Here is a 25,855-nt window from a genome sequence, read left to right as displayed (position 1 = left end):
TGGCACTAAAGTATTATCAGTATCAGCTGAATAAAAACAAAGTACCATGAGTGCTGGAAATCCTAAAATAAAGCAAAGAAAATTGGTGGAAAGAGAAATGGGATTAGCAATTCCAATTCCACAGTTCTGGAGAAGTGCCTTTGGACACAAAACATTAACTCTGCTTCTGTCTCTCCACAGATGCTGCTAGACCTCCTGAGTTTTTCCGGCAATTTCTGTTTTTACATCAATCTCTGCTTTCCTGAGTCCCTGAAGTTACATAAGAACTAGGAACAGGAGGAGGCCGTCTGGCCCCTCGAGCCTGCTGCACCATTTAATAAGGTCATGGCTGATCTTTGAGACTCAGCTGCACTTACCTGCCTGCACACCATAACCTTTAATTCCTTTACCGTTCAAAAATTTATTTAGCCTTGCCTTAAAAAACGTTCAGCGAGGTAGCTTCAGTCACTTCATTGGGCAGGGAATTCCACAGATTCACAACCCTTTGGGTGAAGATGTTCCTCCTTACCTCAGGCCTACATCTGCTTCCCTTTATTTTTGAGACAATGCCCCCTAGCCCTAGTTTCACCTGCTAGCGGAAACAACCTCCCTGCCTCCACCTTATCTACTCCCTTCATAATCTTATATGTTTCTATATCTCCCCTCATTCTTCTGAATTCCAATGAGTATAATCCCAGCCTATTCAGTCTCTCCTCATGATCCAAACCTCTCAACTCTGGAATCAACCAAGTGAATCTCCTCTGCACCCCTTCGAGTGCTAGTGTATCCATTCTCAAGTAAGGAGACTAAAACTGCACACAGTACTCCAGGTGTGGCCTCACCAGGACCCTATACAGCTGCAGCACAGCCTCCCTGTTTTTAAATGCCATCCCTCGAGCAATGGCAGACAAAATTCCATTTGCCTTTTTAATTACTTGCTGCACCTGCAATCCTGCTTTTAGCGATTCATGCACAAGGACACCCAACTCCCTCTGCACAGCAGCGTGCTGCAAATATTTACCGTTTAAAACGTAGCTCATTTTACTGTTATTCCTACCAAAGTGGATGACCTCATACTTATCAACATTGTACTCCATTTGCCAGACCTTTGCCCAATCACTTAGACTATCTATATCCCTCTGCAGACTTTGTGTCTTCTGCACACTTTGCTCCACCACTCACCTTTGTGTCATCTGCAAATTTTGACACACCACACTTAGTCCCCAACTCCAAATCATCTATGTAAATTCTAAACAATTGAGGTCCCAACAATGAGCCCTGAGGCACACCACTAGGCACTGACCGCCAACCAGAAAAACACCCATTTACCCCAACTCTTTGTTTTCTACTAGTCAACCAATACTCTATCCATGTCGATACATTACCTGTAATGCCGTGCAACCTTATCTTATGTAGCAGTCTTTGATGTGGCACCTTGTCAGATGTGTTCTGAAAATCCAGATACACTACATCTGCAGGTTTCCCATTGTCCACCATGCAAGTAATGTCCTCAACGAATTCCACCAAATTAGTTAAACATGACCTACCCTCCATGAACCCATGCTGGGTGTTCCCAATGGGACAATTTATATCCAGATGTCTAGATATTTCTATTGGGGCAAAGATCTGAAATAAACAAACATAGAAACCAAGTTAATGTTTCGTCTAGTATGACTCCCGTTCCAAAAAAGTGTCATACTCGATTTGAAAAGTTAACTCTGTTCTCACAAATTCTGCCAGACTTGCTGTTTTTTGTTTTTTATTTCACATTTCCAACATTTGCAATATTTTACTGAGAGCCAAATAGAGATCTGTTTACTTCTTTAATACTATTATGTTCTGTAAATTACTTTTCTCACCCTTGTAACTTCTATTGTATTAAAAGCATATGCATTAAATGAATATTAACCAACAATTTGTGTTTTTGTAAAGCGGTTTTAAAGCTAGAATCATTAACGACCGTTGTGAGATTCCACTGGGGATTGACACTCGCATGGTCTGCTCTCCCTAAACTTTGTTTTCTGCCAGAAATAAAGACAGAGCTGCAGGAATTGTACTGAGCTGCTTCTTGTCATGTATTAAAAATGGTTAATGAAAATCTTCAATGTATTTGTGTCCTGATCAATATATTTTCACTTACTTGTAGCTGACTTGACACAGGAGAGTAAAGAAAATCAATGGATGGGTGTTTCTGTGAAAAGCCAGGGACCAGGTGGAAAGGTCATGGTAAGTTTGCCCACTGACCATTTTACCCCAGAGCCTTTCAGCTGGGGGGCAGCAATAGAGTCTGAGTTCGGAGAACAAGTGTCAAGTGTAATTCGAGTGTAGTCATCATCCCTTACTTTTTCTGATGTGAACTGAAGACACTCGAGGAAGATTCCTGTACTGACTTTACCTCAAATTCTCCTTTTTGCTTATATGTTTGCGAAACATTTAACTTTTGATGTTACAAAATTAGAACAAGAAAAATATTTAAATAGTTTATCCTGGAACAGGATGTTATTTAATGGTGGGCTAACCAGATTAACAAAAAGTAAATTACTAACCTCGGGTAGTGCCTAGTACTAAAAACAGATTATATTTTATTAATTTCAGGTTTGTGCTCATCGCTATGAGCTAAGGCGCTATGTGAATAAACCAGACGAGGCTCGCGATGTGACTGGACAATGCTATATTTTGAGCGAGGATCTTGTTTTCCGAGAAAATGAAACTGATAAAAATGTGAAACTTTGTGTTGGGCGACTTCGGGGTCATGAAAAATTTGGTATTTGCCAGCAAGGTGTAGCTAGTGCTTTCACCAAGGACAATGATTATTTTGTATATGGAGCACCAGGCGCTTACAACTGGAAAGGTAACTTGTAATTTTTTTTAAAAATGTAAGTTTTCTTTCATTTTGTTTGAAGATGATGGACAATGATTATTTTGTATATGGAGCACCAGGCGCTTACAACTGGAAAGGTAACTTGTAATTTTAAAAAAAAATGTAAGTTTTCTTTCATTTTGTTTGAAGATGATACAGATGTTGGGAATTAACCATTAAAAACTGTAGATAGCATGGCAAGAAAAGTTTGATAGATTTGCATTACATTCTGGGTCTGGGGGAGGCAGGGTGTGTTGAGACGGTGGGGGATTTGTAACCTGGATACATCAGATACAACTGAATATCTCCAATTTGCAGTGCTGGCCAGTTCCAGATGTTGCATATCACTTCTGAAAGGGAAGTTTCATGGGCTCATGGTACTGGGTGAGCTCCCCATCCCTGTTGAATAGTATTTCTGCATTTAAGATGATTGACAAAAGAACTAGAGGCAACATGAGGGAAAGCTTTTTTTTGCAATACAGCAGGTATGTGGGATCGGGAGTGTACTATCCAGAGATGTGACAAAGGCAAATTCAGTTGGGACTTTCAAAGGGGAATTGGATAATAAATTGAAGTGATTTAGTAAAGGCAAGGGAATGGGTCTAACTGAGTAACTCTTTCAGAGCCCAAGCATGGACTTGATTGATTTGATTTATTGTCACGTATACCAAAGTGCAGTGAAAAACTTTGTTTATGAGCAGAACAAGCAGATTAGAGTAAGCAAGGGTATACAGACTAAAAATACTCAGTCAGAGAGCGTTACTTGAGTCCAGAAAATCCACTCATCAGTTTAATAATGACCAGGTAGAAGCTGTTCCTGAAACTGCTCATGCATGTGCTTGAACTTCTGTATCTTCTGCCTGACAGAGGAGGTTGTAGGAGATCATTACCTGGACGGCCTTTGCTGTTGGAGGCCTTTCTGAGGCAGCGAGTCATGTAAGTGGAGTCCATGGACGGAAGGTTGGCTTCTATGATGGTCTGGGCTGTGCACACCACGTTCTGTAGTTTCTTATGGTCCTGGGCAGAGCAGCTGTATGCATCTGGACAGTATGTTTTCAGTGGTGCATCTGTAGAAGTTGGTGAGGGACCTTGTGGACATGCCAAGCTTCCTGAGCCACCTGAGAAAAGACAAGGCGTTGTTGTGTCTTCTTGATTGTCGCATCTATATGGGAAGTCCAGGACAAGTTGTTAGTTATAGTGACTTTGAGGAACTTGACACACTCCATCCTCTCAACCTTAGCCTCAGTTCTGTTGATGTAGATGGGGGTGTGTTTTCATCTTTTCTTTCAGAAGTCAATGATCAGTTCTTTAGTTTTGCCCATGTAGAGAGACAGATTGTTTTCATTGAACCACATCACTAAGCCTTCTATCTCCCTTCTCTATTTTGACTCGTCATTGTTAGATATCTGTCTGACTACAGTGGTGTTGCTGGTGAACCTGTAGATGACATTCATTTGGAATTTGGCAACACAGTTGTGGATGCACAGGGAGTACAGTAGGGACCTGCGGATGCATCTTTGGGGGGGGGCTCCAGTATTGAGTGTTATTGCGGAGGGGGTGCAGTTACTTATCCTCACTGATTGCGGTTGGTGGGTCAGAAAGCTGAGGATCCAGTTGCAGAGGGCCATGACCAGCCTCTTGAAGCATTTCATGATTGAGCTCTGAGCCACTGGGCGGAGTTTTTATGGCACACTGCATGCGCTTTCTTGGGTACGGGGAGGATAGTGGTCTTCTTGAAGTAGGTGGAGAATTCAGCTTGTAGGAGGGAGATGTCGAAGATGTCGGACTTCACAGGGTAAATAGGCACCTTCTCTGCTGTAGCCATTTTAAGATTCAATAATAAAACCAGAATCTAAACTACTTTTTAGATAAATCAGGCAGTTTGATAGGACCAGCTGAAAGTTTTAACAGATGATGGTTTACAAGCAATTTATCTGAATGTATATCTTCAATTAAAATTGGGGATAGGCTCTCCTGTTCCTTCAGGCCCCAGGTTCAGGCAAGTACGTGTGAAAAGCTTTCCTCATGGATGATAATATCTACATTTTATTAAGCGCAGCTATTGTAGCACCTGCAAAGCAATCCTGCAGTAGGAGTTCACTCACACGTTCAGTACTTTGTGTATATAAGTTAAGGACTAAAAGTCTGCTTCAGGAATGGGATTTGGAAGCCATGTTTGTTTAAGTGTTGCTGAAAGAAGACCTTTTTTTTTGCCAGAGTTTTTTGTCTTGTCCTGATGAGTGCAAGACGAAAGGCAATGGTTTTGGCAAAACATTATCTTGGTATATGTTTTATTAAAAGTTGTTGAACATGAACATGCAGATGTATAGTTCCCAATATCATTGTCAAAATAGATGAAAAATGTAGTTCCTGTCCATTTGTCATTTCATACCACTATCTAAAAGTGAAAAATCTAATTGTTATTGTAGTTATATTGTGAAAGTATTGGGATATGGGATATAATTCCAGTGTACAGTGCTTCCATTGATTGCACATGATTAATTTTCTTCTTGGAATTTGGAAAACTATCTAACTACATAAACAACTTAACGGACATTTAAAACATTTAATCGCGAGACCAAAATAATTGTAACTATAGATAGGAGTGGAATTGTTGATCTCATTTTGGTACCTTGGGATGGAATAGCAATGTGAGGTAACCTGCTTCCAGTTCTGCAGAAAGATGCTAATTATGCCACTGAACTATTTGTTCCCTCAGGAATAGTACATGTCGAAGAAAGCAAAAGTATTGATGAGATTGACTTTGATGGGCCCTATGAAGTTGGTGACGAAAGCAGACGTGATGAAAAATTGATACCTGTCCCTGCTAACAGCTATTTAGGTAGGTATTAATAATTTTGTAAGAGAAAGGGATAGGTACTTCTTCAACAAAAAACAGTACCAAGGATCTGGAGAGAGGGCAGGCACATGGAGCTAGTTGGTAGCTCATTCATGGACATGGGACTAAATAGTCTCCTGTGCTGTTAAGATTTTGTGTATCTACAGTTCACGTTAGAGGCATGTCTATAATTAACCATTAACCCTCCCCTTTGTGACCCTTTGCAAATCTCACACTGTGCTTAGTTTCTAAATCCATAATAAAACTGTATTAGAAAAAAATTGTGCTGACAGACATAAGTAAATAGCTACATTGAGATGCTGGGGGTGAGCACATATGACACTGTTTCTATGTACTTCTGAGTAAAAGGTAGCACTTGTACAGTTAAAGGTAGATGTCAAGCCCAGTTTCTTTCCCAGTCTGATAAGGAATCAAATATTAAGCTCTGAAACTCCTCTGAATCTAATCCAAACAATTGCTTTCTGTAAGGTATTTACTTTATCGATTTATCGATGGCTGTTTATTTGATTAAATATGCAGTCTGATCCTATTGTTTTGTTAGGCTTTTCTCTGGACTCGGGCAAGGGGATCACATCAAAGGACACATTGACCTTTGTGTCAGGAGCACCAAGAGCCAACCATGCTGGAGCAGTTGTTTTCCTAAAGATAGAGCAACGGACAAGAAACTTAATGACTGAACATGTTCTGGATGGTGAAGGGTTGGCGTCCTCTTTTGGATATGATATTGCTGTGGTGGATCTTAATCAAGACAGGTGAGGAGGCACGTACCTGTTCGGAAACTATCTAGTCATTCTGTGGACTGAGCCCCTCCAGTTCTCCTTACATTACTTTTGCAAGTAAATGAATTTTCCAGTATTGTTTTAAAAAATGAGTGGTACTACAATGATAAAATAGAAGAGGGAATAGCATTAAATTTACAACATTGTTTAAAATATTTCTTTTAAAAACAAAAGTACACCCAGTCGCGAACCATTTCAACTCTCCCTCCCATTCCTCAGACGACATGTCAATCATGGGCCTCCTGCAGTGCCACAATGATGCCACCCGAAGGTTGCAGGAACAGCAACTCATATTCCGCTTGGGAACCCTGCAGCCCAATGGTATCAATGTGGACTACACAAGCTTCAAAATCTCCCCTTCCCCCAATGCATCCCAAAACCAGCCCAGTTCTTCCCCTCCCCCCACTGCATCACAAAACCAACCCAGCCTGTCTCTGCTTCCCTAACCTGTTCTTCCACTCACCCATCCCTTCCTCCCACCTCAAGCCGCACCTCCATTTCCTACCTACCACCTCATCCCGCCTCCTTGACCTGTCCATTTTCCCTGGACAGACCTATCCCCTCCCTACCTCCTCACCTATACTCTCCTCTTTACCTATCTTGTTTTCTCTCCATCTTTGGTCCGCCTCCCCCTCTCTCCCTATTTATTCTAGTTCCCTCTCCCCAACCCCCTCTCTGATGAAGGGTCTAGACACGAAATGTCAGCTTTTGTGCTCCTGAGATGCTGCTTGGCCTGCTGTGTTCATCCAGCTCCACACTTTGTTATCTTGGATTCTCCAGCATCTGCAGTTCCCATTATCATTTATCAATGAGGCAAGCCTGCCTTCTTTTGTAGAGATGAAAAAGGGGCCACTATGAGTTTATTCTCTCCTGTGAGCCATTATCCATCTCCTCACTGCTGCCTACAAGTACTAACCTCATTCTTCAGGCCTTGCTGGGTAAAATACTTCACCAAGCCAGGAGAGAAATCATCCAGTTTCTTTCTTGCTGTATATCAATCATCATTTTAAATTTGGTTTATCACTCGTGATTGGGTATCTGAGACCCTTGCCTGGAAAGTGGGTGGGGGGGATAAATTTGAAGACTATTTTTCAGTTGTAGGAATTTTTGTTTTCTCTGTTAATAACTTTAACTAGATCTACAGCAGACAAAAATGCAGACCTCTTAAATTTGCTTTGTTTCCAACATCTAGTCAAAACTAGTGAATTAGTTTGCAGCATAAACATCAGGTCCAGGAAAATACGAAACTATATTCAAAAGCAATCATTTGTCATAGAGTCATACAACATGGAAACAGTCCCCTTGGTTCAACTTGTCCACGTTGACCAAGTTTCCCAAACTTAAACTAGTCCCACTTGACTAAACCTTTTATTATTGATGTACTAATCCAAATGTCTTTTCAATGTGGTAACTGTACCTGCGTCCACAACTTCCTCTCACCGTTCATTCCACCTATGAACCATCCTCTGTGTGAAAAAATTGCTCCTCAGGTCTCTCTCAAATCTTTTTCCTCTCACCTTAAAAAAATTCCCCCAGCTTTGAACTCATGCACCCTAGGGGAAAGATCGTTGCTCTTCACTTTATCTACGCCCATCATGATTTTATAAACCTGTATAAGATCACCCCTCAACCTCCTACATCCAATGAAAAATGTCCCAGCCTATTCATCCTCTCCTTATTACTCAAACCCTCCAGTCCTGGCAACATCCTGGTACATCTTTTCTGAACTCTCTCCAATTTAATAACATTCTTCATACCGGAGGACGACCGGAACTGTAGACAGTACTCAAAGCGGCCTCACCAACATCCTGTACACCCTCAACATGCAAGTCCCAATTCCTCTACTCCAATGTCTGACCAATGAAGGCAAGCACGCTGAATGTCTTCTTAACTACCCTGTCTACCTGTGATGCAACTTCCAAAGAACTATGTAACTGAGTCCCCTTGATCTGTTTGCCAACACTACCCAAGTCCCTACCATTTACCGTATTAAGTCCTACCCTGTTTGTTTTACCAAATGCAATATCTTTCATGTGTCCAAATTAAACTCCATCAGCACCCCTCAGCCCATTGGCCCAATTGATAAAGATCTCTTTGTAATCTTAGATAAACTTCTTCACTATCCACTACACCACCAATTTTGGTGTCATCTGCGAAGTTACTAGCCATGTCTCCTAAATTCTCATCCAGATCCTTAATATAAATAACAAACAAAAATGAACCCAGCACCAATCCCTGCGGAACACCGCTGGTCACGGGCCTCCATGTTGAGAAACAACTCTCCACAACCAATGTGTGCTTCCTACTGTCAAGCCAAGTTTTTATCAGGTTGGCAAGCTTTCCCTGAATCCCATGTGATCTAACTTTACTCATTAGTCCACCAGGAGGAACTTTGTCAAAGGCTTCACCGAAGTCCATATAGACAACATCTACTGCTCTGCCCTAGTCAGTCTTTTTGGTTATGACCTCAAAAATGCTCAAACCAAGTTTGTGAGACATGATTTCCCTTGCACGTTGACCATCCTAATCAGGCCTTGGTGCTCCTAATGCAGAAAAATCCTGTCCCTCAGAATCCCCTCCAACAATTTACTAAGCATCATGTCAGACTCACTGGCCTAAAGCTCCCAGGCTTCTCCTTACAGGCTTCCTTTAATAAAGACAGAGCATTAGCCACCCTCCAGTTCTCCTGCACCTCACCCATGAATGTAGATGATATGAATATCTCTGCTAGGGGCCCCACAATTTCTTCCCTAACTTACCACAACATCCTGGGATACACTTGATTGGGCCCCGGAGTAAAAACTCGAATATTGCTGAAATGAGAGACGTACTGTTGTAGCTCTTCATCTTGCACTTGTCAGGGCAAACTGATAAGGACACGAACTCCACATTTCATACAACCACAATAATTTAGACCACATAGATGAAAGAAAAGCCTTAAGAAAGTTGGCCTCCAGCTACATAGATGTATTGGAAAAGCTGGGACTGCTCTTCAGGGCAAACAAATGTCGAGATTTGTTCAGGGTGCTTCACAACCATGAGGGGTCTGGACGGAATAGATAGGGACAGTTAGCACTGACAGCAGAGTCAAGGACTAGTGAACAGATTTATAGTAAATAGTAAAAGAATCAAAGCTGGTTAGGATCGGAATGCGCAACAAACATGGGTTTCAAAAGAGAATTTGATAATTATCTGAAGGAGCAAAAAATTGCAAGGTGGGTGTGGGACTAAGTTGCTCCTACAGAGTTCCAACTCTGCCAAGACAGGCAGAATAGTCACCTTTTTACTGTAACCATTCTGTGAAATGTGAAGAATAACAATGCATAAATTATTCTTGGTTTAATTTAAGTGCTTGCCGTCATCTTAAATTTGAGACTTTATGCTAGAGTGCCACCTGGTGCCTTTGGTGTGGAATTACATGTTAGCACAGATGCTAGTTCTAAACAGGAAAGTACAATCAGTATTTGTAGAACTAAGGTTACCACACCAGCCTTGTAATATTTTCATTAATCACAGCACCACTCCAGTGTTTTCTGAAAAACTTTGAACTGAAATTTTCCAACTCAACTAATCAGTTCTAATAAACAGAAGAAATGCTAAAATTTCCAGCAGCATCTGCGGAGAAGGAAACAGAGTTTACATTTTGGTTCTGTACCTTTTCACCGTTAGAAATGTGATTGAGTTTGAGCACACGAAACAGGGTAGGGTGTGAAAAAGACAAAAGTGAAGATTCATGATAGGGTGGAGGCAAGGCAAAATGAAGTGACCGAAGGATAATGGTGCGAGGCCAAAGGGAATAGTGATGTAATAAGCAAAAGTTGTGTCTAGAGAGGGTGAGAGGACTATATCATAACTGCCTGCTATCTGAGAATGATGGAAGAAAGAAGAAATGGTAGCTGGTGGAATTTATATTAAATTATTAAATCTGAAATACAGTGTTAATCCCAGGAAGTGTGACCCTGATGATGTTGATTGTTGTTTCAAAACCCATCTGGTTTACTAAAGTTTTTTTAGGGAAGGAAACCTTTCACCCATACCTGGTCTGACTTGTACGTGATTCCAGAACGATACAATTTTGTTGCTTCTTAATTGCCCCCTGAAATGTAAGTCCCTTGTTCAAAGGCAACAAAATCCTCAACTTGCCGGTCACACCCACTTTCCACAGATGAGTAAAGAAAAAAATAGAAGAGTGCAATTTGGGAAGAGCAGTGCACTCAGAGTACTGCCTGGATTCCTGCCTTTTACCTGGACTAAACATTACATTTTGAGAATGCTTACATCAAAGCGTCGCATTATTACTCTTGTACTCAATTTTGTACAGATTCACTAACGCATAAATTCCCAGAAAATAACATGCAGAATTCCAATTTTCAGGCATGCCTTTGCAATGCAGGCCTGTCTCAGTGACTTGGGACATGCACTTGTGGCATGTTCTCACATGATTCAGAACCAAATCACCTCTGTCACAGATTTTCTGCTGTCAAAAAGTTTCATAACTTTCATGTTATGAAAGCACCTTAAAATGTAAAAGCAAACATTGTTCCATGGCACCTAGAACCACAAGAGGAGAATCTGAAATGCAGACACTAATGTTAGGAGAGTTACCAAATCTTTACTCGCACAATTGGGTTTTCAGGAGGGTCTCCAAGGATAAGAGGGAGTTGAAGACAACATTAGAGATTTCTTTCAGTGCCACTCAGGCATTTATTCAGGTGACAGAGAGTAAGTGAAGTAAGGATTACCAGAAATGTCTGATGGCAAAAAGTTATTTTCTATTGTTGTTCACTGCATTAAAGACAACCACTGCACTTCACTGCCAGTACTGAAAATTTAAAACACTAAAAGTGTTTAGGGGGGGATTGGATAGTTACTTGAAAATGTGGAATACAGAAAATAGGAAATAACCTGGAGTTCAGCAATAGATTGGATGATTCAGGAGGATAAAAAATGCCCAAAAGACCAAACAGTCTGTTTTCTAATTATTACTTATTTGTTAATCAACCTATCTGGTCCAGAGGTAGGGAGGTTACCACTGTGCCAAAATCCTAAAATAGTCCATTTCTCTGCTGTGTAAATTTAATAGTCTGGTGAACCATATTCTTTTTGTACGTTGATCCAGAGAGTCATAAGAGGGCATTTGGGCCATCAAGTTTATGCCAGCTCTCTGTAAAGCAATTCATTCCATCTTGTTGCTCTTCTCTATCCCTGTAACCCTGTAGATTTATATCCCTCAAGTGTGCTTCTAATTTTGTTTTGAAATCATTAACAATTTCTACTTCCAACACACTTGGAGGCAGGGATTTTCAGGTCATAAGCTTCTTCCTCTGCGTCTGACTTGTCCAGAACCTTGAATCCATGTCCCTTACTCCTTCTACCATCAAATAATGGAAGCAGTGTTTCTTTCCAGTCCTCCAGAAAGGTCCAAGTACTGATCCTCAGGGATCCCCACAGTCCGCTGTGCCCCAGTCTGAAAAACAGGTAAAGTGAAAAGCTCACCAGTCTCTTACTTGCCTGCCTGTGAGCTCACACTTGCAATTTTTGTTTTATTTCAAGCTCACTCTTTCCATTTCTTGCTGACTTCCCATCACTATTTTTAAGTAGGCATTTCCAGATCATTTACTTTTTTAGATATAATTCTGGAATACAGATTTAAAATTGTGTAGGTGTCAGCATAATGTCTGAATATTCATCCCTCCATCATTTTACTTTTTTCACTTTGCATTTTCCATTTTCCTTTTATTTAAGGCATGATGACAGCTAACAATAGCAATGGTGGGAGTTGGAACACCTGAATATGTAAAACTGAAAGAGTTAAATTCAGTTGTATACATGTGTGCATTCCTATTGTGGTGGATGGTGTGATGTCAATTGTGATGTAATTGTCAAAAAAAGTCTACATTTTGTTTCTGCACTTTAAGTGAGAGTGTTTCTTTTTCCCAGCTGGTTGGATCTTGTGGTGGGATCCCCACAGTACTTTGACAGAGAAACAGGAATTGGTGGTGCTGCTTATGTTTACATTAATCAAGGAGGAAATTGGAAGAACATAAAACCCATTCGTTTAAATGGGACCAAAGATTCCATGTTTGGATTGGCTGTTGAGAATATAGGTGACATTAACCAGGATGGGTATCCAGGTAAGATTGTAATTGGTTAAAAGCTGAAAAAATAATTTTACATTTAAATAAGCGGAGAATTTATATCCTTATTATATTACATTGGGTGTTATCAGGCTATCTGCAATGTGAAATATGCAATTTGTGCCTCAAATGTTGCTGTTAATGACAGTCTTTAACGTGAACCTTTTTGTTAGAAATGTCCAATGTAAACATTTGTGTTGGGTTTCTTTAATAATCCTATAATGAAAAAACAGTGTATAAGGCTCATTGAAACACATTGTGATAACAACCATATCACTGAAAATGTTTCTTAAAATATAGCCTACGATTTATTTTGTAAATAACGGAAATTCTAATGTACAAAGATTTTCAGTAAAGTATAATGTCAAAACTACTACTTTCACAATGTTATCAGGTGATTTTTATTTTAAAGGCTTTCACTTCTCAGCCTTTCCTGAAAGCCTGGGCTTTGTGTTTTCTCAAAAGCCATATGCTGTAATATGAACAACTTCTCAAAATACATGTCTAGTACATACAGCAAGTGAAATGACAGAATATTTCTCCTCTGTGTTCTCAGAAAATCTGTTAGATTTTTTAACCAATTTTGTTGGAACAAAGTTAGTGGACACATTTCAAAAATGTTCGACCAAGTGGTTTTGTGGAAGAATTAGGGAAAAACGTGACCCCTTTATTGCCATAAATATGTAATCAGTAATGTTCAAATTGTAAGTACTGTGTCCTAAATTCTGTTCAAAGTTCAGAAGGCATATTAAACTGAAGCAGACACTGTCTGGCACTTGTATGTCCTTCAGAGAAACTGCCACATTTTTGTTCTATTACTTTTAATGGAATGATAATTAGGTGGAAACTCGAAGGTAATACAATCCATAAATCAGATTATTGTCTATCTGATCAAGATGAAAATCTGCGCATAGAGAGCACAATCAAAAAGTTGAATTGCTCTTTATTTAGCTAAACAATACTAAACAATGATGTTAACTGGCATGAGGCTGAATGCCACCCTGCTACAAGTGCAAATACTCGCAGCTAGCAAGGGACTACTTTGGAAAAAAAGGCATAAATGGGCGTGTAGCATGGGAAGAAGCAGACTTGACTTGGCCCTCAAGGAGCCAAGAAGAGTTACCACTGACCATCTTTGTAAATGGGCCAAAAATTTGTAAATATTCTTGAACTTCCAGTGGTCCAGACAGAGTCATGTTCCTGGATCCTACAGTCTTTGTTTCCACTCATCTACTAAGTGGGATCAAGGAACCTCGTAGCCATGTAGTCCTTTCTCTCAAATACAGGTAAGTTTAGTTGGGCTGGACAGAGCTTCTGACTCAAAATGAGCTTCTGGAACCTAGTAGCAAAATCTAGTAGTTTTTGGTCCCAGAATGTTTCCTGGACCTTTTTGTTAACAGCTTCCAAATTGACAGCACATATTCCTCAGATGATGCATGTAAGTTTAGGGCTAACACTAAGTCCACCATGATGTGTTTTCTCAACTTTAATTTTATTCCCTCAAACTGTCACAAGCAGATGGGGTAGGGATTATTGATGAAAATTTTCATGAAATAATGGACAATCGCAGATTTCAAAACACCAATATAAATTGAACTTAAGTTATTTAATCATTGAAAATGATGACACTCACCAAATATAGGTATTATTCTTATAGTGCAGTGAATCCTTCAAGTTATTATGAGCAGTGTCGACAAATATCTGCTGTTGTTATTATTAATCTGTATTTGTAAAGTAGTCACCCATTCTTTGTATCCTTCTTTAGATATTGCTATTGGAGCACCTTATGAGGAAAATGGTAAAGTCTACATATACCATGGATCTCATTCTGGGATAAATACCGAACCCTCTCAGGTAAAACTCTCACCAAGGTTTCACATTTGTAGATCATAGAATCATACAGCACAGAAGAGGTCCTTGGGCCCAACCAGTCTGTATTGCCAAAAATGTTTCATAATGTGTACATAAAGTTTCGTTATTAATCGGAAAAACAGTTTGAGATCTATTTACAGAATTATGCAAAAAACTTTGGTAAACATGTCCTTTTAGTATATTGAAGTTTGAAAGCTGTGTGTTGACACTTATTGTGCTACTTACACGAGTACAAAACAAAAGGCCAAACAATGCCTTTTAGAACAGCAAAGCCAACAACTAATTCCAGGGAGTTTGGCTGTGAAAACTATAAAATGTGCAAGAATCTGACCATTGTATAATGAGTTATGTAACTGATCATGATGTGACTCTGATGAATCAGTAAGAGAGATTGAGAGAAGATATCAGATTAGAAGCAGCATGTTAAAAGAGACACCACACTGGATAGCTATATTTAGTAACCTGCAGTGGACAGATGTAACTAAATATTACAGAATGAAAGAGCTTTACTTAGGGATAAACTTACCTAGCATCTGGCATAGTGTCTTTGTAAACACTCAACAGCCCAGAGATACTAAGGAGAAGTATTGACATATTCTAATAGCAGTTTTAACTTCTAGCATATCGTAAAGGATGAAGGTGACCTGAAATCTAAAGTATTAATTTTGAATTGACCAGAGAATTACATTGCATTGCAAGAGTCTTTACATTGTAAAGGATTGGCTATCCTTTCGATTTTACAAGAATAGCTGTTTCATCTAGTGTCATCCTGAAAAAACATAGGCCAATTTGTTTCAGCAGAGCTAAAAGAGGTGGTCTTGAAGCAGAAGCTCGAATCAGGTACCGGTCAGGGCTCATAGCTTTGATAGCTACGAGTGCTTTAGGATGGGAACAGATGACTTCAACGTTATCTAATAGATTTTTTTAGTGGTCAGAAGTCTCCTTTTGGGGAATTATATTGGTCATTTGAATCAGCCTAGAGAAGATTTCAGTCTTTTAGTCAGTAATCCAAGGGTTAGCTGTTTCCTAGTTTCAAACTAATCAGCACATTACAGTTGCAGCAGATTTCAAATGGTAACTTTGTTCTACATAGTAAAAGGCAAACATAGATCATGACGGATACAAGATCTGTTAAATAGGAATAACTGGTGATGTTGAACTGAAAAAGGTGCCCATCGAGCCCCAAAATGAGATTTGCCTGCCAAACATCCTATTGGTAAAGGCTTTTGTATTCACTACAAATGAACACCTGAGGTATTTAAAGGGGGCAGATTATTAAAGTCTTTCAGCCTACACTCCGATTTCATGTCAGCAGTGCCATTTTGGAACTGGGTGATATTGCCTGTCTTAACATCATAACTTTTAAAGGATGTTCACCTATTTATAGGTTTATTGTAGAGGTTGGAAAGAGCTAATATAAATCAAAGAACTGCAGATACTGGAAATCTGAAACAAATACAAATTACTGGAGAAACTCAGCTGGTCTGGCAGCCTACACTTCATTCTCTGTTGCCTGACTAAAACAGATGAAGTGAGTCTGTGGTTTTGCTAGGATTGCAGACTTCCTCGGAATGAAAAGTGCCAAACACTTCCACATGTTAGTTCTGTCTTACTTCAAAGCCAATAGGGATTCCCATCCTTCAGTCTCCAGTTGGTAGTGGATCATAGAGATCAGTATCCTGGATGCAGTAGAGGGTGTCTTCATTCTGTAGCAATCTACCATAACATCTACATTTGAGCTTCCAAGACAAAGCAAATGGCAGCTTCAGGTGACCCAGTGCCTACTTGCCTGATTATTCCAGTATGAGACCCATAGACCCCACCGTGAGCAGCATGCATACCATCAAAACCACTTTTCCACAGGCAATGTGCTAAAGCCTGAGCTAAAACACAGCCTTCATTGCTTTGAATATCCTGGCAGAGCTCTGTAGTCCTCTGCGAAGTGGGTGTTGAACCTGACCTGCTGCATGCAGCACAACTTGGCCATCGTGGGGAGACGGACCTTACCACCAACAGTTGATGAGCAGTTAAGGAGTAGAAAGTGGGATGGGAAAAATGGTGTCAACCTGGACAGCCCCTATCTGGCTCGGGAAATGTATCAGAGTGTGATACTAACAGCAACTGCAGTTCCAAATCACTGACAGTCTTGCATCTTACACTTCCCTTTTGTCATTGACCATTATTTATAGAAAAACTTTAAAGAAAGAACCAAAAGGAGGCCATTCAGCCCATTGACATTGCTAGGACCTATGATTCGAGCACGGCTGATTACTTCTCTGTGCAGTACTCCTGCTCTCTCCAATGTCACATGATGCTTTTAGTGTCTGGAAATCTATCTTTTTAGTTTAAAATCTTTTCAGTGACTTGGCCTTATCGCCTATATGGTCGAGAACTCCACAAAGTCAGATACTCTGGAATAAAGAAATCCATCATCTTAGCCCTAAATAGTCCACCTGCATCCCAAGACCATGATCCCTTGTTCTGGACCCCACAGCTAGAGGGAGCATCATTGCTGCTGCATTCGGTCAGTCCAGCCTGCCAGAACTTTATACATTTCAGTGAGATCCCTCGTTTTTCTAAACTCCTGTGAATGTGGATCTAATCAGCCCAATCTCAACTCATATGGCCATCGCAGGAATCAACTTGGTGAACCACTGCTGAACTCTCCCGATGGTAAACATATCTTCCCTTGGGTAAGGAGACCAAAATTACTTGTGTTTCAGATGGTCTCCTCAAGCCCCTACACAGCTGCAGCAAAACATCCATGCTCCTGTACTCCAATCCCATTGCAATAACACAGTAATTCTCCATTTGTCCTGCTAATTCCTTGCTGCAGCCTGTGTCCATAATCACAACCAGTGTACCCCCTTTACCACTATTTATGTGCTTGATTCATCCATCTTACTGTGAATGCTAGTGCATTCAGATACATCACCTTTAGGTTTGTCTTTTTAATACATCTGCACATTCTTTTTGTTCTGTAGCCCTGTTTTCTGCCAGCCCTTGTTTCCTCTGTGCCGGTTGATTTTTAAGTTTTCTTGGCGTTCATGATGTTAATCTCCTTTTTTGATCTATTCAGCCAACGAGCAAAACAGCTAGCACTGGCAGGTTACATCATAAATAGGCAGCCTGTAGTTCTTGTGCTGTATATGTTACAATCAACAAACAGCATGAATTGTGCATTACAATCCCCGCATCCATTATCAGATCTATTCAATTTATCCACCTTGGGTGTTATATCTGATTTATATTCTCGTATTTAAGAACAAAATTTCAATCTATGTTAAGATTCCTAACTTTGTGCTGCTTAAATTTGCTGTTAAATTTGATGTTGAACTTAAAGCCATTTTGAAATGGCATATGGAGAAGCATTTTGTTTTGGTATTTCTGGATATATGAATGGTCTAGATTAGTTTTTGCAGCAAAAACCTTCAAGATATTTGAATGAAGGGCCTTAATGCAGTTTGAGGTTTACGTGCTGCATTTTGAAACATTTGGATGTGTACAGTTGTTTTGAGTGCTATTCAGTTACACTTGGGTAGCTTGCTGCATAATCTGACACTTTGCCAGTTAATGCTATTCTAGATCTATAATCCTTTCTTCCCAGCGCTGGTAAGAAAGATGCACCAACACCAGTGTTCTCAACCAGGCCAACATCCCCAGCATCGAAGTAGAACACAGAACATAGATAAGTACAGCACAGTACAGGCCTTTTGGCCCACGATGTTGTGCCGTGGAATAATCCTAATCCAAAAATAAAATAACCTAACCTACATTCCCCTCAATTCACTGCTGTCCATGTGCATGTCCAGCAGTCGCTTAAATGTCACTAATGACTCCGCTTCCACGACTACCACTGGTAAACTGTTCCATGCGCTCAACTCTCTGGGTGAAGAACCTCCCTCTGACTTCTCCTCTATACCTTCCTCCTAACACCTTAAAACTATGACCCCTCGTGGCAGTCAATCCTGCCCTGGAGAAAAGTCTCTGGCTCTTAAACTCGATCCCCCTGTTAATGAAAGCCAAAACACCATATGCTTTCTTAACAACCTTACCCACTTGGGTGGCAACTTTGAGGGAGCTACGCACTTGAACACCAAGAATCCACTGTTCCTCCACACTGCCGAGAATCCTGCCTTTAATCCTATATTCAGCATTTAAGTTCGACCTTCCAAAATGCATCACTTTGCATTTATCCAGGGTGAACTCCATCTGCCATTTCTCAGCCCAGCTCTGCATTCTGTCAATGTCTCGCTGAAGCCTGCAATAGCCCTCGATACTATCAACGGCACTTCCAACCTTTGTGTCATCAGCAAACATACTAACCCACCCCTCAACCTCCTCATCCAAGTCATTTATAAAAACAGTACTGACCAGCGATCAGCTGCAATGGGCTGGGCAAGTTGTTCACATGACCAACATGAGACTCCCCAAGCAGGTGCTCTACTCTCAGTTCCAAAAATGGCAGGGATGCCCCAGGTGGACAGAGGAAGTTCTTCAGGGATACCCTCAAGGCATTCCCACAGACACCTGAGAATCACTAGCCTAAAACTGTCCAAAGTGGAAGAGGAGCACCGGGAAAGGTGTTGAGCACTTGCTGTTGGGGAAGAAGTGAAAGCCAGGTGAAAACAGCAAAAAGAGGGCACTGCCACACTAACGCCCAACCTGCCCCTTCCCACAGCCACCTGCTGCCCAAGTGTAATGGAGCCTGCGGTAGCTGCATTGGTCTGTACAGCCACCTACAGACCCATCCTGAGAGTGGGAGAGTCATCCTCGTGTGTGAGGGACTGCTGCTGATGATGAGATATATAGTTTTACATGTTATTAATCTAAGTAAATCCTAATAATTATCCTCCCTGCTTGCATTCATTCTAACCGTTTCCTCAGTTTCTTTTCTCTTTCCTTCCAGATTCTTGACGGGAATGATTTTGGGGTCCCTCTATTTGGCTATTCTCTTGCAGGCAACCTGGATCTCGATGAAAATAAATACCCTGACATGGCGGTTGGCTCACTCAGTGATGTAGTCTTTATATACAGGTGAGGTATTGTACAATAATCCCATTCCATAGCGTTGCTAAGAATAAAATACCAACCATACTGGGGTGGAAGTCAGACAGGACCTGTAAATGTCAAGTTACTGCCCACAATTTCCTCTGCATGTAATAACCATTTGGGCCTACACTATGTAGAACTGCTGTGCAGAGCTTTCTTTCATTTCCTGTTAAACTGGTTTGCAATGTTAATCACTCTCTATCTTGCAAGTGATCGTCTGATTAGCAGAAAGCCGTCATGACTCAATCACTATTCAGTAATCTGCTGTACTTTCCCTCTTGACAGTTATGTTGATTGGCCAGTGATAACTTTTACTGTTTCCTGCCCTGTGGCACCGATTTTTTTTTTCCCCCCTGGTTTCAATTGTTTTCATGCCGTACAGCTGAGTTTATCCACTTGCTATTGGTTGGTAATGACCTCAGTAATGTTGCAATCCTGCATTAATCCACCTTCCTGCACTAAATAAGGTTACCACAGAAGACTCACCTTCTCAACCTCACCCCTCACCTGAGGTATGGTGACCTTCTCAGGTTAAACCACCACCAGTTCTTTCTGGATTGAGAGGGCAGCCTGCTGGTTTACCAGGACCATAATGACTTTTATCCTGCATGTATAATGCAGGTTGCAAACTTTGCTGATTTAGCAAAAAGTCACACTGGTGGGAATTTAACTTATCTGGCTGCAAACCTGCCACTGGGTGGATAATTCAACCCTTGGGGATCAATCTCATTGCTTTTGTCTGCTCTGTCACCAGACTTTGTGTCTCAATGACCAGTATGCATGCAGTACTCGAAATGTAGTCTGCCACAGAGTGTTCATGACCTTTTCAGATTTCTTTATTCTATAATTTTGTCAATGTATTTCAATACAATGTTTGTTTTATTGATTGCTGCTCAGCATTTAATTAGATACCCTGAGCACGGGGGACTAAGGACAGTTAGCTGTTCTCTTTTGGTTCATTCTTAGTTCAGCCCAAAATGTGCAGGTTAGATGGATTTGCCATACTAAATTGCCTATAGTGTCCAGGGATATGAAGGCTAGGTGGGTTAGCCATGGGAAATGCAGGGTTACAGGGAAGGAGTGGAGCTGGGCGGGATGCCCTTTGGAGGGTCGATGTGGACTCTGGGCTGAATGGCCTGTTTCCACACTTGTAGGGATTCTATGATTCTAATTCAGGTACAGCCATGAAGTACATATTTCAATCATTTTCCCTACCTTTATGCAGCACTTCAATTCTGTGACTTCTCTGGTGCTTCTTCCATTTGGAATGCTGCCTCCGAATTTTATTTCCTACAAATTTGACTATTTTGCATGAAGTTCTGAACCCAGGCGACAACTGCAGCTAGAAACGGATTGAGATGAGAATGTGACCTCACTGACAGGACCAACATTTAATGGCCATTCCTAATTATCTTTGGGAAGCTGATGCTGAGTCACTTGCTTCTTACCAATAATGGTGGTGGAGGGATTAGTATTTAAGTTGGTGAATAGTACACTTCTCAAGTGGTCTGTATTGTGCAGCTGATATTGAGTTTCTTAAGAACTGTTGACACTGCCGCCATCCAGCTAAGTAGAGAATGTCCCATCATGTTTCTGACATATGCCTGGTAGATGGTGGGAAATCTTTAGAAATGGGTTATTCACCACTGAATACCATGTCTGGTCTGTCTCTGTAGACCCAGTATTCACCGAGAGGTTGAGTTTTGGTCAGTGGTGATTCTGTATTGTAGATCATCACCTGCTGCTTGCCACTGAATGTAGCCCACATCTTGCTGCATGTGGGCATGGAGTACCTCGATGTCAGATTTGACAAATTACTATTTCACAATGAGTTTCTTATTCCATTCACTGAATTCCCCTGCATTTGTTTTCGTGAATAGTGATTTCTATAGAACTTAATTAAATGCTTCTTGGCAATTGAGGTAGGACATTTTGTGGCATTTTCACAATAGTTTTCCAGTTTTGAATCCATGTTGTTTGCTGTTTACTGGATTATTATCATACAGGTAACTTTCGTGTTCAAACCATATCATTATTTTGCACAGAAGTGAAGTAAACATAATGGGTTTGAGTCTATTTTGTCAATTGTTTTTTGAGCAATGCTGTATCAGCCTGTTTTCATCTACTCTTAGCATCCCAATGTTGCTTGACTGAATCCTATTGATCAACAGTATTTCATTAACTTGCTCTCTAATCTGTCAACATTCTAGGGTACAATGTATCTTTTGAATTATTTTTGATTCTTTTCACCATTTACAAGATTTCCATCTCAACTATACAAAAGTCTTTACCTTTGTGAGGCATTTTATTTGTTCTTAACCTCTTTCCTAGGACACGACCTGTTATCCAAATCACAAAGAAAGTCACTACTACACCCCAGATTATTGATATGAAGGAGAGCCATTGTCCTAATAATCAAGGATTTTGGTAAGTAATGTAAAACCATAAAAGTGTCAACCAATCTATATTTGTTTAAAATTACTCATGTTTCTCACCAGTTTAACAAACAGGTGTGTTTCGGTTGAGAATCAGGAACTGCTGATGGATGCAGGTGGAGGAACTGGAGAGCAGTTGATGGGGCAGAGATTCATCTAAAGCTGCAGACTCTTCTGAGAGCTTTAACAGGACCTTTGATAGGCTGGTTGCAGAGGTTATGAACTAAAGGCTGTAACGTGGTGACCATTACTTCCTGTTCCTAATATATTTCACTGAATCTTGTGTTAAGGGATGCATTAGAGGAGATTCAGCCGCATCTGCAGTATCAGAGACATGTGATTCAGATATTTGCTTCACATATTGGCAGGTTATTTTCTTGTAATTTGAGCAGTCACAAACAAATCAGCTACCAGTAATTTTTGAGAATATTTAAATTGATTTTATTTGGAAGATAATCAATCCTCAATCAGCACAACACAATCTCAGTTATCGAACATGTTTCTAAAGCATATTTATCTTTGGTAACTGAACAGAGACTAGCCCTTATCTTTAGACATTTTGTCTTCCCTAAACTGAAGCGTGTACCTGAGATAACAAAGTGTTGAGATGAACACAGCAGGCCAAGCAGCATCTTTGGAGCTGCTTGGCCTGCTGTGTTCATTCAGCTCCACACTTTGTTATCTCAGATTCTCCAGCATCTGCAGTTCCCATTATCTGTGTAGCTGAGATTCTCTTTTTGCGTTTTTGTGATTCAATTGTTGACTACCTCTCTAAAATCAGAAGAAACCCAGACTCTGGGGTTATCAACTCTGTCAAATCCTGCTATTCAAACAATCCTGAATTGTGAACATTAAGTGAGGAACAAAGTCGGAAAGTTTGACTGGGACCTGTCATGCAGAGTAATAGATGGGCGTGCTGGCAACAGTTGTTGCAAAGTAATGGATAGAATAAGCAGAATGGACAGATTGGAATAGAATGTCAGGCAGATGAAATGGGAACAGACACACCCAACTGGACTGATCAGAATATACTTCAATGTGAAATTCAGACTGGTGAAGAAAATGATTGAACTTGGGGACAACTGCTAAAAATACTTAAAATGCTAGGAAACTGAAGACGTTTTTTGAAAATGCTCTTATGAGGATCTGAATTGATCCTGTGAGATTAACATGGAATGATCAGGAAAAGTTCAACGTTCAAAGTGAACTATGATATAACTATGTTACAGGCTCACTAATGAAAGCTTATATAAAGTGATTCATATTGGATAAATGAATTATATTTGTGTTTACTATGCTAGTAACAGTACCAAACCAACAGAATATGATTCTTTGAACAAGTCTAACAGAGCTGCTACCATTTTCCTGTATGTTTTCCATCACCCAAGGAACTTGCATCTAAATTGTGTCTCCAGGATCTAACTTTTTCTAATTTGTTCTGCTTAACCATTCCTGTAGGAACTAAGAAATTGGTTGTTCCAAAGTTTTGTGTATACTAAAATATATAATACCTTTTCTTTACAGTATGACTGTCAAGGCATGCTTCATGTACTCAGCTCATCCCAGTGATTTCAATTCCAGGATAAGTAAGTGAAGGAAATACCTCCCTGTTGTTTTGTTATTTTTCTGATTAGTTATTAAGTTACTAATATGTTCAATTCCCTATTTAGGTGTAAGCTATTGGATTGAAGCTGACACTGCAAGACATAAGATGGGTCGGAAGCCAAGAGTCAGATTTATTCCTGCTGGGGATGTTTCCATTAACAATGTGACTGGGAGTCTCATATTAAATGCGCAAAGAGAAGAGAAATGTGTCACTAAAATAATGCAGCTGCAGGTAAGAACTTCCTCGTATTAAAATTTTAGACCGTCTCTCTTTATTGGTGACTGGAGCTGTACCCATTTTAAAATAATCTTGACATTTTTATTTGATTCAGCATATTAAACCACCAAACATATTTAGGTTAAGCTTTTCAAACTTGACTTTAGTGAGGGATGCTATATACTGGACATCATGTGGTGCACTGCATGAATTTCTGTAACTTGTTGTTCAGTAGAAGACAATCTATTTGAATTGATTTATGCAATGTTAACTCCATTTTGAATACATACATGTGGAGACCTAGTTCCTCATTTGGTGCAGTCTGATACCGAAGATGGGTGTGCTCTAGTGGATGCTGTACGTGATCTTTGTGCTTTTTATGTGGAAAAGCCTTGATTTACTTGGGGCTTGCTGGCATCATGGTGGTATTCAAACCCATGACACGAGAACATTAGCCTGGGTTTCTGGATGACTAGCCCAGTGATGTTACTGCTATGCCACAACCCGCCCTTAATGGTGGCTTGCCCATTAATTGGCCAGGTAGAAGGCTTCAATTGGCTTAAGGGTAGACAGGCTTGTTCATGTCTTTTCAGCACTAGACTATGTTATGTATATTACAGGAAAGGTGGTGGTAAGGGTAACATTGCTAATTAATCCATTTCATTTTGGATTTTCAGGAACATATCTATGATATCCTACACCCAATTCCCATATCAGTTGGAGTACTGCTCAAACAGTCAAGACGCAAGAAAAGGCAGGATTCTAACTTAATTGATTTGCTTCCTGTCCTTGAGAAGAGTGATCCCCTGCGTACAGAGGTTAGGGTTCAATTTATTGTTTGTCTCATTTGTATAGCATGTGGGTTTGTGGTTTCCTTCAATATACTCATTCTGCATTGCAAGCTGAAACCACAATTTGAGCTTATTTGGTTACCTAACAAACACTCTTACATTTAAAGAGAAGAAAATTTTATTCTCTGGTGAATCTTTCCATATTTTAAATGCAAAAAAATCTTGCAATTCCAAAGTTTATGTTCATTGAAATGTATAGGAAATCGTATTAGTTCGGTGTGATACTCCCTATAATTTGAAGTGCAAATGCAAATTACACAGGCAGAATTCTTTGCTTCTGTGTTCATTTAGTTTGGCTGTATACATTTGAGCACCATTATAGGGAGCTTCTCAATTTGTCGTGGGCTAGCCTAAGATTTCTGTTCACTGAATAGTTTCTGTAAGTGTGGTTCACGCAAATGTCATGGTTTCTCTAATTATTATTTTGATACAGGTTGAATTTTTGAAGGAAGGCTGTGGTGTTGATGCCATTTGCAGGAGTAATCTCGAATTAGAATATGAATTTTGTTCCAGGGATCAAAACCAGCAGAACAATTTTATTCCTTTACCGAAGTAAGTCTTTAAATGACCAATTGGGTTTTTGTTCAACATTTAGACAAAGTGTTGAAATGGATCTGTTCGGTTATTGTTAAAAGCTGTAATGATCGAAGTAAAACATTTCATCTTAAGATGTGTGAACTTGGTAATAGTTCACATATAGTTAAGTCAATTAACATTCACTTAGAAAGGTTTTGGAGAAGTAAATAAAAAGAAGTCATGCTTTAACTTAAATAACCAAGAATACTGCAGATCTACATCTCCAAAACTGAGAAGCTTTAGTCTTGTTATATAAATACAAATTCAAATGAGCAACTGCATTTATTTAGCACCTTTCACTCACTAAAATATCTAAAACTGTGAAGCACTGAGCCTTGCTGGCAACAATAGGATAGTTGACCAAAAGTAAATGTTTCAGGAGTGACTTAAAGGAGGGAAGGGAATAGTGAGGAAATTAATAACTTCGAGTCCAAGTGGCTCAAGGCATGCTCATCATTAAAGGTGACTATAATCGAGGAAGTCAAAGAGGCCAGAATGAGAGAAACTTCGATATCTTGAAGCAGCATGGGTCTGGAAGAAATTAGAGCTAGGTGGGCCTGGACCATGGTGCTTTTGAAAACAATGGTGAAAATTTTAAAATTGATGTCTCGTTTGAAGCTCAGCAAGTGTAC

General features: G+C 40.1%; 1 protein-coding gene across 2 annotated transcripts in view; it reads left to right on the top strand.

Moving 5' to 3' along the window:
• LOC125453928 (integrin alpha-6-like) overlaps positions 1 to 25,855 on the top strand; it is an 85,084-nt gene that overhangs the window by 34,646 nt on the left and 24,583 nt on the right. For both annotated transcript variants that reach the window (XM_048534085.2, XM_048534086.2), the window contains exons 3-14: positions 2,126 to 2,205; positions 2,575 to 2,830; positions 5,559 to 5,681; positions 6,241 to 6,451; positions 12,419 to 12,612; positions 14,381 to 14,469; positions 19,397 to 19,524; positions 21,871 to 21,966; positions 23,499 to 23,560; positions 23,645 to 23,811; positions 24,474 to 24,614; positions 25,081 to 25,199. In XM_048534085.2, coding sequence (XP_048390042.1) covers positions 2,126 to 2,205; positions 2,575 to 2,830; positions 5,559 to 5,681; positions 6,241 to 6,451; positions 12,419 to 12,612; positions 14,381 to 14,469; positions 19,397 to 19,524; positions 21,871 to 21,966; positions 23,499 to 23,560; positions 23,645 to 23,811; positions 24,474 to 24,614; positions 25,081 to 25,199 — 1,666 coding nt within the window. The remainder of the gene's footprint in view (positions 1 to 2,125; positions 2,206 to 2,574; positions 2,831 to 5,558; positions 5,682 to 6,240; positions 6,452 to 12,418; positions 12,613 to 14,380; positions 14,470 to 19,396; positions 19,525 to 21,870; positions 21,967 to 23,498; positions 23,561 to 23,644; positions 23,812 to 24,473; positions 24,615 to 25,080; positions 25,200 to 25,855) is intronic.

Source organism: Stegostoma tigrinum, chromosome 7, assembly GCF_030684315.1.
Source record: "Stegostoma tigrinum isolate sSteTig4 chromosome 7, sSteTig4.hap1, whole genome shotgun sequence".
Lineage (NCBI taxonomy): Eukaryota > Metazoa > Chordata > Chondrichthyes > Orectolobiformes > Stegostomatidae > Stegostoma > Stegostoma tigrinum.
This window is presented reverse-complemented; position numbering and strand designations above follow the sequence as displayed.